The following is a 17,866-nucleotide window of genomic DNA, read 5'->3' as shown; positions in this document are numbered from 1 at the left end:
CAACCCAAAGTTTAGATTGAAAAAGGTAATTGGATATGTCCTTAGTTTTACACTTAAAATAAGTCTCTGTGCCATTTTTTCCCCCCAACAATGACTTCAGAATGGACAGAGCATTTGAAGAAAATAAAGGGTGTTAGCAGCGCTGGCAAAAGAATAGAGAAGTCTGGTTCATATGCTGACTAAATCAGGTGTTTTAATGAACAGGCTTTACTAATCCAGTTATTGAACTCCAACTGGTATTAAAAAAGGGCTCATTTCTGCCTAAAAGCTGTACTCCTGACATAATTAGAACAATACATGTTTTTCCTAGCATAAAAACTATGCAAGAAAAAACAAATCTCATATTCCAGTATACCTTATTTTTGCAAGTGAAAGAACAGGGGTCCAGCAGTGAAAGCATTTGATCAGATAGTCTTTTGTGAACCTAATGAAAATGTTTAAGCAGTTACTGTTCTTGCATGTCTCTCTGCCCCCCAAAAAGTATGCCCTCACACCAACATCTTTCTTTTCCATTCAAAACAGGAATGCACGGCTAGTCTGTATGTCCACAGCACAGTCCCACTAGGCTTACAGACCTAACTGGACCTTCTTCAAGAGCAGAACAGAACACAACAGAAGTTAGTGACTCTCAAAAGGAATGGCTGAATGAAAACATGCTTGTGTGCTGCATCTTCTTGTGATTTATCCATTCAGCCAAATCCTGCTCCATCCAGTAGTTACTGAAGCACTACTCTTGCAATGAACATGGCTGAGGTATGTGTATACATGCCTTTCCTCTCCTGTGGTTGTCTGTGTGGTGGGATAATCTGTGGAAGTTCTGTAGGGTAGTATTTTAATATTGCTAAATCCCGTGTGAGTGTCTATCCACTTCTTCAGCACCTGTATCACAGTGCTATATCCATGTTTCACACTGCTGCTGTATAAGGAATTTGGAAAACAGAAAGTCCAAATCCATTGAATTGTTGTTCTGTTGGGTCAAAAATGATTTATCATCCTAAGCTAAAAAAAAACCTCAAAAAGTAAGTCCTGTTTAAAGTCTGTTTTCTCAGCTGATTGATTTGGGCGTAGTTCTACAGTTGTGCTGGTAACAAGTCCAGTCTTGTATCACTGTCCTTACGTAGGTGAAGCTGGTGAGCATTAAGGACTAGCTGTGGTTATCTAAAGCAGAAGGCACTTCAATGTTTATCTGAAGGAGATGTTTGGCAGTACACAGCTAAGCCAGAGGAGGCAAGTATTAGCACACAGTGCTCAATAAAGTGCACTGCTGCTTATCAGAAACAATCCAGATGGAAATTTACATGTACTAAAGAACAGAAATACGTGGCAACAATTTCCCTTTGATAGTAAAGACATTTTTGAAGAATACGTTTTCAAAAGTATAAATTTTCAGATCATATTAAAAAACAAAAACAAAAACAAAAAAACAAAAAAACAAAACAAAACAAACAAACAAACAAAAAAAACAAACACAAACACAACAGAACAAATGACAACAACAAACCACACAGATGTATAATGGAAGAAAGGCAAATTATGTACACATATAAGCTGTATTAAGGACTTGAAGACCATACCTCAAAATTCAGCTGTGGGTAGTCAAACAGACTGCCCACCCAAGAGAGGGCTGAGTCAACGAAAGCCAGCAGGGCAAGGAATGAGATGAGATTCACAGCGATGTTAGCCACCAGCAGAATAGAGCTGGATGCACCTTGACTGGCTGCCTCCAGCAGGTTATTTGATTCACTTTATCAGTGGAAAAAAAAGACAACAGAGTATGAACATTTTGTAACTCAAGAAAAATCACAGATCTAAAAGTTGCATGAATGTGATTAAGAATCAGCTCCTAGAGCTGCTTATGCAGTCATAGGGAAAATAATGGTCAGATGAAGCAGGTTTGTGTCCATCCTCTTGGGAGGTAGTGGGAGGGTGTGTCTTTTGTACCCTGAGGGTGAATTCTGGCATGGTTGAGAGAAGGAGTGTTTTGGAAGTGGAGGTTGGGCAAGCTCATATCGCAGTGCTGTGACTGCTTGAGACACTGCTGGGATGAGGGAGTAGGCACTGATCGTTTTGCAGGCAGCCCTTGCAACACGATCTGCTCTGTCTGTCATTCCTGAGGCAAGTGAGTCTTCCTGCAGATGGGCAAAAATTTTGCTACTGCTGCCTTCACTGAAATTGTTGCTCTACCTTTGTTTTTGTTTCATTTTATTTATAGATTTGTTGCAAAGACAAATAGGAAAAATCTTTTGGTAATTCACATTGGACAGGCATTTCAGTCCCAGGTCCATGGCAGCTCTGCACCTGTTCAGGTGAGTGGTGGTATGAATTCAGAAACTTTTAGCTTGGCATATAGCAGCATGTACTTGATTTATTGCCTGCCCATTCATCTGGTGCTGCCCCTAAATCTTATGTGTGAGGAGTTAATTAATTTTCTGAATTGTGTTTCCACAAGATTATTAATATTAACCTAGAACCTAGATGAGCTTACCCTTTTGCCATTTTTAGGCCACTCTTCAAAGTTACTTTAGGCTTTTCAGTTTCAGGCCAGAACAGTTTGGAGGTGGCTAATGATGCCGGTGCAGACATGACAGAAGCAGTCAGTAGGTGGGAGGCAGAAACCTAGAATTTTGAGCAACAGAAAATATGCTGTGATAACTGCATCATGAACATCATAAACAAACATGCAGAAAGCAATTAAAATCATTAGATGACTGGATAATTTTTCTACAGGGTGTCATTAAAAATATCACATTACTTACAGGGAAAGAAAGAAAATGGGAAAAATTGGAGACAGGGGAAGCCTAAGAAGTAAAAGTATGATGTACTTTTTCCATGAGGAGAGCTGCTTCTCCCCTATTCAAACCAAAAATCAAAAGAAAGGAAGAAAGAAACAAAAAAGCCAGATGTACGGCAGACCAAAACCAAATCCAGGTCCTGGATGTAGCATTAGAAGAACAGGGTAGTCAGAGCTAGCTTCTGTAATACTGCAACTGTGTTCCTTGATAGTAAACATTGTTTACTGTCCCTTGAAAGTGTAGTTAGAAAAAAAATTACATGGCTTAATTTCTCCGTTACCCTTTCACCCCTTCTTTCACAAATTTCTACACAGAAAATTTCCTCTTTGCTAGCTTTTGCAGTATTTCTATCTTTTCCTCTCTTTGCTTCTTGGTCTTTCCAGGCAGTCCTCCCTTCTTGCCTCTGTCTCTCCGTTGTATTTTATTCAGATATGGAACATATTTATCATCCATCTCCTGGTGACTTTGATAGAAATCACATCTTCAGCCTTGCTTTTCTGTCTAGCCATGTGCTGCTAGCCTCGTGGCAGACAAGGCATTCACTGCTTGTGCTTAGACAGCATAATTAGAACATCGGTCACAAACAGAGTCATTAGGATCATATGGCTAGCAGCCACTCCTAAGGGATTTTATCTGTGTCACTGCAGCAGGCATTGACCAGCTAGCATATTCCATGTTAGTTCATTTGGACTGTAGAAGTGTACAGAAATCAGTAATTTCCTTGCAGCTATGGCAAGAAGATTCTCTGTACACCTAAGGTGTATTGCTCTACTTAAGATCAGACCATGTTATCTTCTACCATCGGGAGACAAGAAATTTTTTTGTGATTACTTCTTTCAGGAAGAAGAAAAAAAAAAAAAAAAAAGGAGTTAGAGGAGTAACTCAGGTGTACTTCCCAATATTTTAGCTGGGATTCTATTTTTAATGATTTAACCTAAGCCGTATGTTTTCAGTTCTCCTTCCTCACTTACCCCAAAAGAAATATATGCTCCTAAGACACTTCCAGCAATAGTTGAGAATCCTGCTGTCATGACTGCATGGAGTTCAGATTTGGTGATGTATGGTAAGTACGGCCGTACCAAGAGAGGAGATTCTGTCTGAAATGGAAAAACAAACAACAAATTCAGAACTTCCCAGTAAGTCCTCAGAAATTTCTCTTACTAAATGGTCAGGAAAATCACTGGCTGTATTGCACTTTCCTATGTGTTTTTCATGAGTCAATATTTGTGCTAGTAAGGGCTTGCTCTTTCCTTTGGGGGCATGTCTCTTGCTGATAATTCTTGCAGATTTTAACTCTCCTCCAAATGCCAAGTGAAACTGCCAAGAAATCCAAATCTGGTTCTAAGTGAGCCAGAAACAGCCATGGATCTGGGCTGCAGGTACGGCTGTGCATCATACCAGACAGTATTTATGGGCATGTCAGTCCTTCTGGCATGAGTGTGAACTGAAGGTAGTGTTAAATGGACATACTAGAAGAAGTATGAAAGAGTAAGGCACTGTTGCAAAATAACTATGACCTGTTAAGTGTTTTTCTGGAATTGGACACTACTCAGTGATCTTTTCACTCTTCTTTTCACTTTGTCTTCACTCTGAAGACTTGGACAGATACTGCTGTAATATTATTTTACTAGATTTTCCATTAAGTGGACTGTGTGCTATGTGCTCTTGGCTAAGGCCTTGTGCAGATGAGCAAGGGTCCTATTCTCTCAACCACTGTCTATCCTCCTCACGTACCCCCTTTTCATCCCATTTTTCTTTTCTCCTTAATTTAAGGAAATTAAAAAAAAAAATAAAAAAAAAATTATTGCCTTAGAGTAGTCTCATGTGGACCATCTATCACCTACATTTATATCTGAATTCCTTTTGGAAACAGATGTGTTTCACAAAACATGTCCTGTTGTGTATCACAGCCAACATACAAACTTAGCAGAATTCTATCTTCCAGATAGCACCAGACTTTCTGTACTATTTGTCCTTACTTCATATGAATTGAGGTTTATTTTTATACACAGTTGAGGAGTAGTCCTATGTTACAATATTTGATAATCTCATTTTAGCATGTTCTTCCATGCTTAAACTCACCTGTCCCACAAATATGTTACCAGCAGCTACAAGAGACTCAACAGGAGTTGTCCCCATAAAAATTTGCATTATCCAACCAACCTAAAGTGATTAAAAATGAACAAAGAAAAAACAAATAAACACATCAATGTGCCTGATCCATTAACTCCTTGAATTAATCATGTCAGCATCAGGGCTCTGAGACTCCATATTATTTAATGATTTCAACATCAAGATAATGTGCGTTTGTTTAGGAGTAGCATGCTCAAATAAGACAAGAAGGAATAAGTTATCAGAATTGAGAGTAAAATGCTGAATGACCTCAGGCTCCTCCTGGGCACTAAGTGCTGAACTAAATTAACTGAAGTAGATATTTTGATACATCATTATTACTTATGTATTATTACCTTTCTAAAGGGATTTTGACCATATGAATGTGAAATAATGCAGAATTTTATTACAGCTAAAAATTTTAGTGCACAGTATTTCATCTTGGTCAGATTTGTGGTTAATATGTAACAATCCTGTGAATGTGAATGACAAAGGACTTTTCATGTTTATCCAGAAATAAGCTTTAACTGTCACCAACAAAAAGATATTTTACCTCATCTGATAAATTTATTGGGCATATAGGTAGAAAGATTGATTGTCGACTTTCAAAGAGACTTTCCAGATTGGACTTAGAACCTATGATCTGACAGAAATTAAGACTTAAAGTACAAGGTGAGGAAACAGTCTCTGATCTTTGATTTTGGGGTGGTACTGTGTGGATCCAGGAGCTGGGACTAGATCCTCATGGTCCCTTCCATCTCAGAAAGATCTGTGATTCTGTGATTCCATAATCTTATTCAGGCAGACAGGTTCCCTGGGGAGCCTGTGTGTGAGTGGTGTCCATAGTCACTCCTGCAATACTTAGCAGTCAGCAACATATCACTGGCTGTGATGTAGCCTTAATCCTGCATTTTATGGGATGGACAATGGACGTAGGACAGGTGCAAAAGAAGATCTGGGTAAATTTGGCATCAGGGGGACACTGAAGCAGCCATGCAAAGTCATTAGCTACTGTAGTGTTAACAGTACAGTCTGGGGAGAAAAGTGTGCTTGGTGATGTCAGTTGGGATTTTGTAGTGGTAACATTCAAAACTATGACCAGGTTAAAAATAAACTGCTTTCCATATTTCTCTCCCTGAAATGATACAGGCATTCAAGAAGTGCCTCATATTAGGCAAACAAGAACATACTGTCAGCAATTCCTACCTTTCCAACGAGCCACTGCATGAATCCAATGTGATAAAGCATAGACATTACTGTGCTGAAGAAAACCACAATTGGCAGGACCTGGTTGGGAAGCATAAAATTGTTAAACTTCTAGAATGATTTTCCTGACCTTGATTCTGTAGGCCATTTAATTTTAGGAAAAAAAAAAAGACTTTTTGAGAAGTCTTTTTAGAAGTCTTGAAAACTAATCATACATTTATTTACATTTATGCTGTAAAACTTTTAACCATCTTGAATTATGTGTGTATTTGTGCTGGAATTATTAATTGTGTATGTGTGAAGTATTTGTTTATAGTCGTAGGTATGTGAGCTCAAACATTTACTGAGTACTAGCACTTTCTAAGGCATGTACAGACTTTGAAAGCCATGAAATATATAGAATGGTATAGAATTCAGAACTCAGCTCCTCTGTGTTTATTTCTGAAAAAATCCTGATTAGACAGATATGTAAGTATTGGGACAGAAATCCTTCAGAAGATGGAGAGATTCTAAAGGGAATTCTAACTGCCTTGATTTCCCACAATAAATGGCAGCTTGCTTAGAAAGCTCAAGCAGCATAGCTGCCTCTTAACACAATATAGCAAAATTCTCCCTTTTTATATTGATAACACTGAGTGTGACATATTGAAGACCTCTGTAACTGCAAGCACAGATACATTCTGCTTAAGAACAAATTCATGTGTATATACTTATTAAATATAAGGAGAATTAAATATGTATCCTTCAGTGGAAGTAGAAGGAACATTTTCCTTAAACATATGATTTAGAACAATTCCAAGAATGTCTAACCCACTATGTGATAAGTTATTTGGTGTGTTAGTTTTTCATGCTGAATAAAATGAGTGTCACTTAATTATCAAGTTGCTAAACACACGGGAACACATCATTTCTATATCAATATACAAAATACAAAACAAACAAACAAACAAAAAAAAACCCCCACACAAACAAACAAACAAACAAACAAAACAAAAACAAAACCAAAAACCATCCCTCAGAAGTCTCCAGGATTTGTCAGGCTAATTAATTATGGTTAAAGCAATGCCACTTACACTAGTAAGGTATTATGTGTACTTAACTGAGGTTATAATATATCATAGATAAAAGCAGTAAACAGAATGAAATAAGACCAAAACATGTTGTTATTTCAGAACTTTCCAGCAGACTAAAGTTATTCCTCTCCAGATGGGAGTTAGCACAATCAACAATTTTGATAAACTCTAGAAACTCAATTTAGATAATCAAAAGTCAGCTGTGTATGTCAGATGTTAAGATCATAAGTGTCTTTCACTCCAATTTGATGAGAAGAGCTATCAGTTGATACAGCAGAATGTTTTTGGCTGAAGGAGAGAAAAGCCAGTGCTCTGTCTGTGGTAGATGACAGCTGACATCCCTTTACCTCACTTCAATCACACCTTCCTGTGAAAATAACTTGGAGAACTCTAAATCATGCTTCTCCACTTTTGGGTTGCAGGCAATTCTGGATGTAACATTACTCTTTATGAAACAGAGAGGTTATTTTCCTGCTGTGACAATTTCTGCCTTGACTGCATAAAAAGTTGGAGACTATTTTAAAACTAAATTCTTCTTCCTGAATTAATGTTGTACCTACTATGTCACATCTTCATCAGAAAATAGCAGAAACCATTTCATAGGTAAATAGCTATTTTAATGATCTATTCAGGCTAGCAGTCATGTAGGACATAACAAAATCACATGGAAAATATTTGCAAATCATTAATATAAGCACATGGAAATCAGCTACTTGCAACACAATGGATTTTCAATTACACTGTCTGCAGAAATAAATGCAAAACAATAAATAAATAAATGTAAAACACTTAATGTCAAATGACTAATTCAACTGAAAGCCAAACCTATTCATCAATTAAGCTTGGATATACACACAAGTAGAACATGTAGGTGAAGAAGATGTCAGTGCCAAGAAAAGCAAATTGAGAACTATGAAAGGAGATACAACACTGTGAAAGGAAATACAACATGAAAAACAGATGGACCTCATCTTCGACCTTCTCTCCATAAACGGCTAGCATGTTTCCACATGGGAAGAATGAATAGGTCCTGCAGTGCAATTATACCTTCCTGATCAAACTAATGGAACTATATCCCTATCTGTGAAAAAACAGCAAGTTTACTTTCCAAAAGTTACAGATTCTAGAACCTACCACATACCTTCAGATAGACAAGATTTAACCGATGGAGAAATTTAGTGAGTACCCTGAAAAACCCAGTAACACTTCCATAGACAATTTGTAACAAAGACGTAGAAGTCTAGTCTTAGAAATCTAGCTCCCTTGCTTGAAACAGTGATAGCATCACAACAGGATTTCCCCTTGGTGAAGCTGTCATAAGTCTACTGTATCATCTCCCTGCTTTCCATGTGCCTTAGCAGAGCTCCTAGGAGAATCTGCTCCATTATCTTTGCCAGTACAGAGGGAGACTGGCAGGTCAGTGGTTCCTGGAGTTATTTTGCCTATGTCACTCACTAGGACTTGTATACCCTCTTAGACCTAACTTTTCTGGTTGAGGTATCTGTAGCAGTCATTCTTCTTGGCATCCCTTGCAAAGCTTGGATTAAGCTAGACCTTGTTCTTCCCAACCCTATCCCTATACAGCCTAGCAGCTTCCTTATGCTCTTCCCACAGTACATGCCCCTGTTTCCACTGCCTGTGCATTTTCTTCCTCTTCAGTTTCAACAGTGGGTCCTGGTTCAACCATACCAGTCTCTTGCCTTCCTTTCCTGACTTGTTACACTCATATTAAAATATAATTTCTATTTCCTGCAGAAATGCTTCCCTCTCTGTCTCCCCACCCCCCCAAATTATTACAAGCATTCTTAGTAACAACATATTTTATGGGTAGAATTTTTTTTTTTTTTTTTTAAATTTTTATTTATTTATTTATTTATTTATTTTGTTTTTAAATTACTTTTAAGAAGTGATAGAGTGAACATGAGGAATATAAGAATATCTTGTTTTGATACCTCCAGGTAAGAAAGAAGATAAAAGCTGAGTAAGTCCAGAATCAGATGTTGAAAGTGCTAGACTAAGAAACAACCCCTATCAGAATCCTTATACACTTAGTGTGTTTTTGTTGTTGTTGTTATTTTGAACATATAAATGTTCTTGATTCCATACTAAATAAGTGCCATGACAGGAACTACATGTGGGAGCAAAACCAGGCAGAATGTTGACACATACTAGGGAGCAGAGTGCACTTGAACTGTATTTCAGCATTTTCCCAACAAATTCTAAGGGAGAGATGGAGAATATCCCAGGCATTACATTAATGGCAGATGTGACTCATGCAGTTTTCCCTGCTTCTGCATGGGCACCTTCTCCTTGGTTTAAAAATACACTTAGGCTTTCCACTTTTACATAGGCAGTGTCAGACAGTAAGTGGTCTAGACAGCAATTCAGGATATGGCAGCACAGTAGCACAGTATAGAACCTTTACTTGTGCAGACATGAGGTAGGCAAGAGATGACAGTGTTTCTTTGCAGTGGAAGGGACACCTTTCACCAGATCAGGCTGCCTGTGTCCCCATCCAACCTGGCCTTGAACACCTCCACAGATCAGGCATTCACATCCTCAATGAGCCTGTGCTGATGAGCCTGTGCCTGTGCCTTGCCCTGCTCTTAGTAAAGAATTTTCCCCTAATATCTAACAGAAATCTACACTGTTTTAGCTTAAAGCCATTATAACATGATCTCTAACTACTGTCATTCATGAGGCTCGCAGATCTTCTATGTAGAGTAGAATACAGAAGAGTTTGCCTCATAGCTGACCTTTCTGGTTACTACACTCTTATCATAAGATATATAATACATATATTTCCCAAATGTTCTGTTCCTTTCAGCAGCCTATCTTCCCATACTGTATTTATAAAAGCTGCCTTACCTTAAAAGCAAAGAAATGATCTGTGTATTTTTCACCGAACACAAACTTAGCACCTGTGTCAGAATACTCCAGAAAAGTCTAAAGACAGAAATAAAATGAAATTAGTCATAGGCTCTGTGTCACTGACAAAAAGCATGCCACTACTGCTAGACTTCTTGCAGCGATTTTGTGCGGTTCAAGGATCTTCTGCTATGCTCTTCATGGGTCAAGGCTTAACAGACCTGTGTCTGTCAGGGGTCTCTGCTCAGTTCTGCCATGAGTGCAAACTGTTTCCAACTGTGTAGATGAACAACACAGGGCAAGTTTTCCTGCTTTACTAAGAGGAGAATGTGTTTTTTAATTCTGACACTGTGGTACATCTCTACACTCCCTGTAGTGTAAATATGTACAGTAAATGATACAGTTTGAAAGGGAGATTTAATGGCTGATGTAATGAGTTGTAAAAAGAGCAGCCAAAAGGTGGCATAAAAGAAGATTTTACTTTTTAATTCAGGTATTGTGGTTCATTTTTATGTTCCTGATGCCAACATGTGCTATCAACGATAAAATGTAGAAGGGACATGTAGTGGCTAGTTACAATGGCAGTGGCCATAAGCTGCTAATGGAGCTAATGAGAGGGGGCATTTGATGCACTTCAGTGGGAACTGAAAGGGGATGCTGAGAATCTGATGACAAAACCCAGATAATTTCTACTGCTTGCAGGTTAGCAGTAAGCAGACATCAGATGTGCACCTGTACATTCTGTTCTTTAAATGCACTTAGTTATCTGTAGCATGAAGAATAGTTGTATGATTAGTATCTCTGGGATGAAAAGTCTCAATGTCCTCCAGTGAGTACTCTCTAATTTGATTTTTGGATTTTTCTTATTTAGTACTTTACAACAATGAACTGTTAAAAAACCCTTGTGTCTGCAGACTACCTGCACAGATAGATACCTATGGTTAAGATCCTGCCCTACTCTAGAGATCTCTTACTGGTTGCAGTGAGCTGCTTTGCCTTGTCCCAGCAGTGGATTCTTCTACTTGTTCCTTACTTTCTTATATACTGTGGTAAGTATTACAAGCCCCTGGAACCACCTTGCTAAATTTATAAGCTTTTCAGCTTTGGGAGGGTATTTTGATGTTGGACAATGTCTTAGGTATTTCTATGAGGGCACTGGGGCAAAAGTAGTTTTGCATTTGGAGAGATGCAAGATATGATTTTATCCCACGGAAGGTAAAGACATTAACAGGGTTATTCTGGTCACTCTTTATCAACCTGTTGCATGAGGTCTCGTGGTATCCGGATGGAACAGAAATGAGAAGACTTGAACGCAGGTTGTCAGTAACTACTCAGTTTTCCTCATGAGGGAAAATGCCTAGGGGCAAATGTTTGTTGCACTGCCTAACTGTTAGGTAAGAGCCTCAAGACACAAAATGATATAAGAAATAAACAGTTATTTTCAGTAGCTTACCTGGATCTGAATGCCTAACCAGTTAAATACATCAAAGCCTACTTTTGTCCTCAGGATAAGAAGCCCAAGAATAAACTGCATTACTATTCCTGAAAGCACTGGTCTCCAAGCTACCTAGATGGACAGGAAAATAAAAACAGTGAAATTTTTTGTTATTTAAATATATAACAATGTACTTCAGTTATTTCTTGAGATAACGCTTTATGGATTGTTTGGCTAGTCTTCAGGGTAGCAGCAGCTGCCAAAGCAAGGGGTAAGTCTTTCCTAACAGGAGAACTCTGGGATGTGGCTATCTCCCTCTGTGATAAGTACAGAAAATCTGGCTATTTAAGTGTGAACACACCCATTTCACCAACACAGTCTGCAAGCAAGCAATTAAAACGAAAAGGAGATACAGCTCTTCCTGTGTCACAGTTTAAAGTTGAAATAAACACATGTGATGGCAGCAGGCAAGTGTTACTTTGTCAGGGTTCTTCTTGACTCTCTTCCTTTCTCTCTCTCTTTCTCTCTTCTCCTTCCCTCCCTTTCCCCTCCCTCACTTCCTGTTTTTTTTTTTTTTTTTTTTTTTTTCTTTCCTGAAATGGAATCATCATCCAAAAAGAAGTAACTAAGGTGATTTTTTGTTAATTCATTCAGTTGGTATTGTAATAATATGAACAAAGTAAGTATAACAAGAACCCATTGGAGAGCACAAAGCTTTTGGAAGCTGATTTGAGTTGCCATGGTTTTTGTGATATCACAGGGGTGCAGAGAATTATGGTGGAAATCTCGGTTGGAAAGTTACCATGAAAGGCATCAAGGAGCTTATAACAATCTCCTAGTGAAATCTGTGGGACTGAGTTTGGCATTTGCAGTGTGAATCAAACTTATGAGAGAACAAGAGCTCCAGTTCCATGCATTGTGCTTTGACATGACAATAGAGTACACTGTCACATCCACCTGACATTCTGAAAGCTGTGGTAAGTCTGCTGAGGTTGAGAGGCAAGGAGCAACCCGCCCGGACTTGTACTCACTGTCTCCAAGTAAATGCATTCCCACCCACAGCTCTGCTAGTTCAAAGGACAGGAAATGGCCTTCTGAACAAGTAAAAGCCAGTTGCTCATACAGCCCCATGAGTGTTTCCCAAGATGTCAGAGCAAAATGGCTTTCCTCCAAAGTGAAACACATCACCGTATTCTGACAAGATTAAATTCTAGTTTTAATGAGTTTTCTGTTACTGAACTTAGCCTTAGAACAGGGAAATAGCTTTTGAGACATTGCACTTAAAATAAGGAAGATCCAAAAAAGACTAAATACTCACTCTCGTTGGATATTTGGAGAATATAAACATCAAGAGAATATACATCACAAGCCCACCAAAGGAGATCAGCTGATGAGATCCTTGTTTTGCTGTGTCAAGGATGAGCCAGAAAATGATGGCTATAATAAGAGCTGCACATAGTACCCTGCAAGATAAAAAAAGTGCCAGGCATTACATTGTGGAGGAGTTCAGATATTTCTTCCTCCCAATCTGTCCCCGGCATTTACATCTCTGTGAAAAAGATCTCTGAGCACCAGTATTAAGCTGAAACATTTAGTTGTACACAAGCCTGTCTTTGCGCCGCTGTCGTAGCCACACCCCTCAGTGTCATCCTGTGCTCCCAGAGTCAAACTGCTGGGAACACTCAGTAAAATACAAGTGACTGTTGCCTAGGCGCTGTGTTTACTAAGTGAAATGTGAAAACTTGCCATCCTTTCCTACTCCATCTTCTTCCTTTCTGTCTTCCCCATTGACTAATTTCTTAGATCTGGGAAGGAGCTTCTTTTCAAACTTCACTGTGCAGATTAACTGATGCACACACAAAATGCGTAGCACTGAAGAGCAGGCTGCAAACTGCTTACTTCTTTGCAATTTACTGTAGCCTGTTTAGAAGAATAACTTTTAGTTGCAACAATTTTTATTACTCTAGAAACAATGACAAAAGCAACTTATCCATCAATCTCCACTAACAAAGAACTACTCGTGGTTCTATATTAGGGTGACTATTCTAAGAACAGTCTGAAAGGCAGGGGAACACGGCATCTAGGTTACAGACGGAAAACTAAACAGTTCCATTTATTTCATGTTAATTACGTCCAACTGCAGTTTAGCTTCCACTGATTTGAGTGGTGTTTAGCTAAATTTACCTATGTAAATTTCTTTCTTTGATCTAGATCACAAGTACCACAGCCTAGCTTTGCAAAACGGGCCATTGCAATGGTGAATAACTCTTTCTGCACCTGACTTTCATTCTCTTGGTGATCTGCAACCCACAGTTAACCACTTAATCTGGAACATGCTATTTAAAAACTGCAGCCTAATACAGCACTTACTTCCTCTGAGTTGTTCCATCTGCCCATCAGGACTCTCCCACTCTCTTTGTTTCTTCCCCTGACAAATTGCTTAACATAGGTATTTGTATGCAGATGCGACTCAAGAGAAGAAGGACCACAATCTTTATAGCATCTTTCTTTGAAATTTATACTCCTGGGGCAAACAAATTAAAAATCTTAAGAGGAAGACTAATTCATGGTTATTTGCAGAACCTGGAATGATTTCTCCTTATAGCTCAGTCTCCCCCTGAGGTGAGGTGACACAACAGAGAATGAAGGATATTGTACAATCTTTTTTATTTCAAAGATATATCACTTGGTCTTCAGAATCTCAGTGAGCCTCCTTTTACCCCTATTTTTCCCAGGAATAAGTTAAATACTCCTGATAGTTGCTAAGAAGTATTTGGACTAAAAATCTACCATATATAAGTATCTACTGTTTATCTACCAGATAAATGTCTACCACTCCAAATAAGGTTGCATGATGTTATTACAAAACCAAATGTGGCTATGATTCAACTTCTGAAGATTAAATCAAAAAAGCTCTTAGCTCATTGCTATGGGGATATGTGAATAAGTAGTGCTTCAATAACACATTTCAGTATTTAGCAGTCTACTAAAGTTAGAGTTAAGGTGTTGTTGTTGTTGTTGTTGTTTGATTTTTATAAGTTTAACAGTTCTCTGAGTGATTGACAATGGCATTATTGGCTTGTAGAATGAATGCAGAAGGCTACAACATCCCTGAACTTCTCTGGGTGTATGCTTTCACAGCAACAATCCTGACATACCTCAATTTGAGGAATTTTTTAACTCTTTCTGCTAAGAAAGGTTTTTGCACTGCAATATTAAAGATATTTCTGACATATATTAAAGATATTTCTGACATGCTTTAACTGGAAATAATTTACTAGTCTGTGTATAGTATCTAATCATGTTGTACTTTTGATGATTAATCTATCTTTCATTGCTTATGGTCCTTAAGTTTTAAAAAAAGCTGTTAAGAGTAAGTTAACACTTTGTTCTTTTGCTTAAGTAAGTAGTCATTCATATTTACCATTTTAGCCAAAACCAGTGTTTCTCCAAATATCTTTCTCCAGGAGAAAAAAATGCAGCAATTCTGTCTTCATACTTCGCTACTAAAAAATCCCAGCAGACGAAGAAGATGGCTAGGACGGTAATGATGAAGAGTGGCAAGGCTCTCTGAAAATTCAAGCTGCATGCTGCAATAACTGCTGCCAAGTAAGCTGCCACAGAAACATAAGTATACATGTCAGTTATGTCTTACCACTTTATAGAGCGAATCAAATATTAAATTCAGTGATAAGGACATGGTCTAAAGTCCGGTCTGATCTTATCTTTGAGTGCTTTGGTGCTTTTCTGACTGTTCTACATACTGAGAAATTTTGCTTTTGTGGATAGTGCTGTACGTATGTTCACTGATACAAACTGTATTGCTGGAAATGGTGGGGTTGTTCTTCAGTGGCATTATTCTGTGGAAGCAGAATATGTACAGTTTCACCAAGTCAAGTTCATATCAAATATATTCATTGCTTGAGAAAATAAAACCACCTCAGAAATGCTCTGTCCTGTATTAAAATCAGTGAATAACGAATAATTCATCTTCTTTCTTTCACAAGAGGACGAGTTTATCCAGTAAGATCAGAAGTGATGCATAGAAACATTTGCCAATTTCCTGATTTGATGGGCCTCTGAAATAATTGGGAAGCTTAAAAGAAGTTTATTTATTTCATAAAGTAGCAAGGAAATAATTTGTCATTTGTTACTTTCATTGCTAATGAAACTTTCAATGCTTCTAAATAATAATAAGTTTTTTTTATGGCAAGTTAGAAAGAACTACTGATTTTTGTAAGGCAATTTTCATGGAGTTAATGTATAAATCCCTGACATAGTGTTAGACCTCACCTCTTTTCTCGAGCCAAGGTGCATTCATACTATGACAAAGATGAGCTGATGCTAGGACAGGACACTCACTACACAAGAGTATCTCTTATAACCATTTTATATTATGCTGATGCTTGTCTCACAGACATGTTTTAGGTCTACATGTTCTCAGTAAGTGTTCAAGTAGAAAGAAAGATCTCAAAAAGAAGCTTGGTGAAGTGGAAGGAAACAAACCAAACTATTGGATAATTAGGAAATCAACCAGCAAGAATATTTGAATTACTTTGCAGTGCACACTGACATACATCAGAATATTTCCTACAGAAAACATTTGCTGTGGCTATTGCATAAAAAAGGTCAGTACAGAAAGCTTTCATTTCCTATGGACTTAAGTCTCATCCATGTTGGTTTCTGACACTTGCTAGGTGATTTCATGGTTTTGAGCATGTTCCTGACATTGTAATTTAGCAAGCCACATGGACAGGCCTGCAAATTGACTAGACACAGAGACTAAAATACCCCTTATGCCCTGAATAACAGCTAGTCAAAGTTAAAACATGCTGAAGAAGCAATCTATGCTCTTGTTATGTTTGGAAATGAGCAGAGGTTTGCACTTTAGAGCTTTCTTTGGGACTAAATTCATTTTAAACTTGTTTCAAATGCATTTTTAAGGTAGTCAAGAGTATTTTTTTTTTTAAAGTATTATTTTATTATTTCTTTTGTGAGAGTGTGTGTGTCAGATGTAAGACAAGCACAGTCTACAATCTCAAATAGGTAAATAAATAAGGGTTCACGAACACTGGGTGTAATATACTGTACCTGTCATTAAAATTATATACATCACATAGTTAATTCTGGTTCTATGTTTCTTGAAAAAATTGCAGGCTTTGTCATATTTCTTTTCTAAAAGCCTAGAAAAACATAAAAAACAAACAGATAGAAAACTTGAGCTGCAAATAAAAAAATAGTTTTCATGGATTTAACAGTTTAAATTGACTACTGGTTTAAATTTATCTACTGGAATATTTTTAACTGGAGTAAAGGCTGATTTTGGATCCATAAGTGCCAAGGAAAAATCATTCTGATATCTACTAAGGTTTTTGTGATTATTTCTCTGCTTTGCTGCTGGACAAGGAAAAAGTTATCAATCAGTTATCTAATAGGCCAGTCCAGCAGGTATCTACATGATGGGCCAAAGTTAGCAGGCCAGTTCTGCCAGCTCTACTTGTGAGGAGCTCTGTTTACAAGGTTAGTGCAAACTAGATAAAGATTCAGTGCCCATTACTAGATCCGCAGAGATTGTCAGTGTAGTCAGTTGTTGCTACATGGAGTGGCAGTTTGCTATAGTTGTGAAGGCCCAAGGTTAGAGGGAAATTTCCAGAGAAAATTTGACAGTAATAATTTGTCTCAAGGCTTGTAGCTTCCACCTGCACTTACGGATGCAAAATAATCAATATAAAGCAGAAATCTTCATGTAGTGAGCACAGATGTTTCTGGATTTTAAAATTTGTTACTTACCTGTGTTGGTCTGGAAGTAATGCCTGTCATTTGTTTCCACAGAGACTACAACAGCTACAAGAGCACAATAAATCTTTCTGATAGAGCAAGTTATCAGCTATAAAACAGTGTTTTTCAACATAGTCACCACCATCAGCCATGCATTTAACCAGTGATGAACAAGTCTGCATGATGTGCTTGTAAAATTCTTATGGCTATTTGGAAAATGGCTTGTCTTTCACAATACTGTCACCAGTGCTGAAATGCATCACCCACTGCCTCACATCCACTGTTTGGTCTCCATAAACCTTCAGCAAGCATCAGTGAATGCCAATGGATTCGATTTTTTTGTATGTAGGAATTCAGTTCCACATCTTGGCTACATCAGCACTTCCAAGTCAGATGCCATTTTCTCAGACTGTGTCTCTGCTGCCATCTGTCACATAGCAACAAAAAGCAATAGAATATTGGTGGGAAGGTTCAGCCTCTGCTGCTGTACCACCAACATCCACCTCTGATGTTGTGGGCCAACATAAAGAAATAGAAGGCATTACTTTAGGAGCAGCTCTCTTACACTAACCTTTCACCTAAGACTTTTCAGTTCATGGGAG

At 38.0% G+C, this 17,866-nt stretch overlaps 1 protein-coding gene across 2 annotated transcripts in view; it reads right to left on the bottom strand.

Annotated features, from left to right (window-relative positions):
* The window catches only part of SLC28A3 (solute carrier family 28 member 3), a 42,165-nt gene that overhangs the window by 8,342 nt on the left and 15,957 nt on the right, over nucleotides 1-17,866 (bottom strand). For both annotated transcript variants that reach the window (XM_072359703.1, XM_072359704.1), the window contains 10 exons: nucleotides 16,578-16,669; nucleotides 14,911-15,100; nucleotides 12,805-12,949; nucleotides 11,505-11,618; nucleotides 10,052-10,129; nucleotides 6,111-6,191; nucleotides 4,875-4,955; nucleotides 3,764-3,889; nucleotides 2,486-2,616; nucleotides 1,575-1,743 (listed from right to left, as the gene is read on the bottom strand). In XM_072359703.1, coding sequence (XP_072215804.1) covers nucleotides 1,575-1,743; nucleotides 2,486-2,616; nucleotides 3,764-3,889; nucleotides 4,875-4,955; nucleotides 6,111-6,191; nucleotides 10,052-10,129; nucleotides 11,505-11,618; nucleotides 12,805-12,949; nucleotides 14,911-15,100; nucleotides 16,578-16,669 — 1,207 coding nt within the window. The remainder of the gene's footprint in view (nucleotides 1-1,574; nucleotides 1,744-2,485; nucleotides 2,617-3,763; nucleotides 3,890-4,874; nucleotides 4,956-6,110; nucleotides 6,192-10,051; nucleotides 10,130-11,504; nucleotides 11,619-12,804; nucleotides 12,950-14,910; nucleotides 15,101-16,577; nucleotides 16,670-17,866) is intronic.

The sequence above is a fragment of the Excalfactoria chinensis genome, chromosome Z (assembly GCF_039878825.1).
Source record: "Excalfactoria chinensis isolate bCotChi1 chromosome Z, bCotChi1.hap2, whole genome shotgun sequence".
Classification (NCBI taxonomy): domain Eukaryota; kingdom Metazoa; phylum Chordata; class Aves; order Galliformes; family Phasianidae; genus Excalfactoria; species Excalfactoria chinensis.
This window is presented reverse-complemented; position numbering and strand designations above follow the sequence as displayed.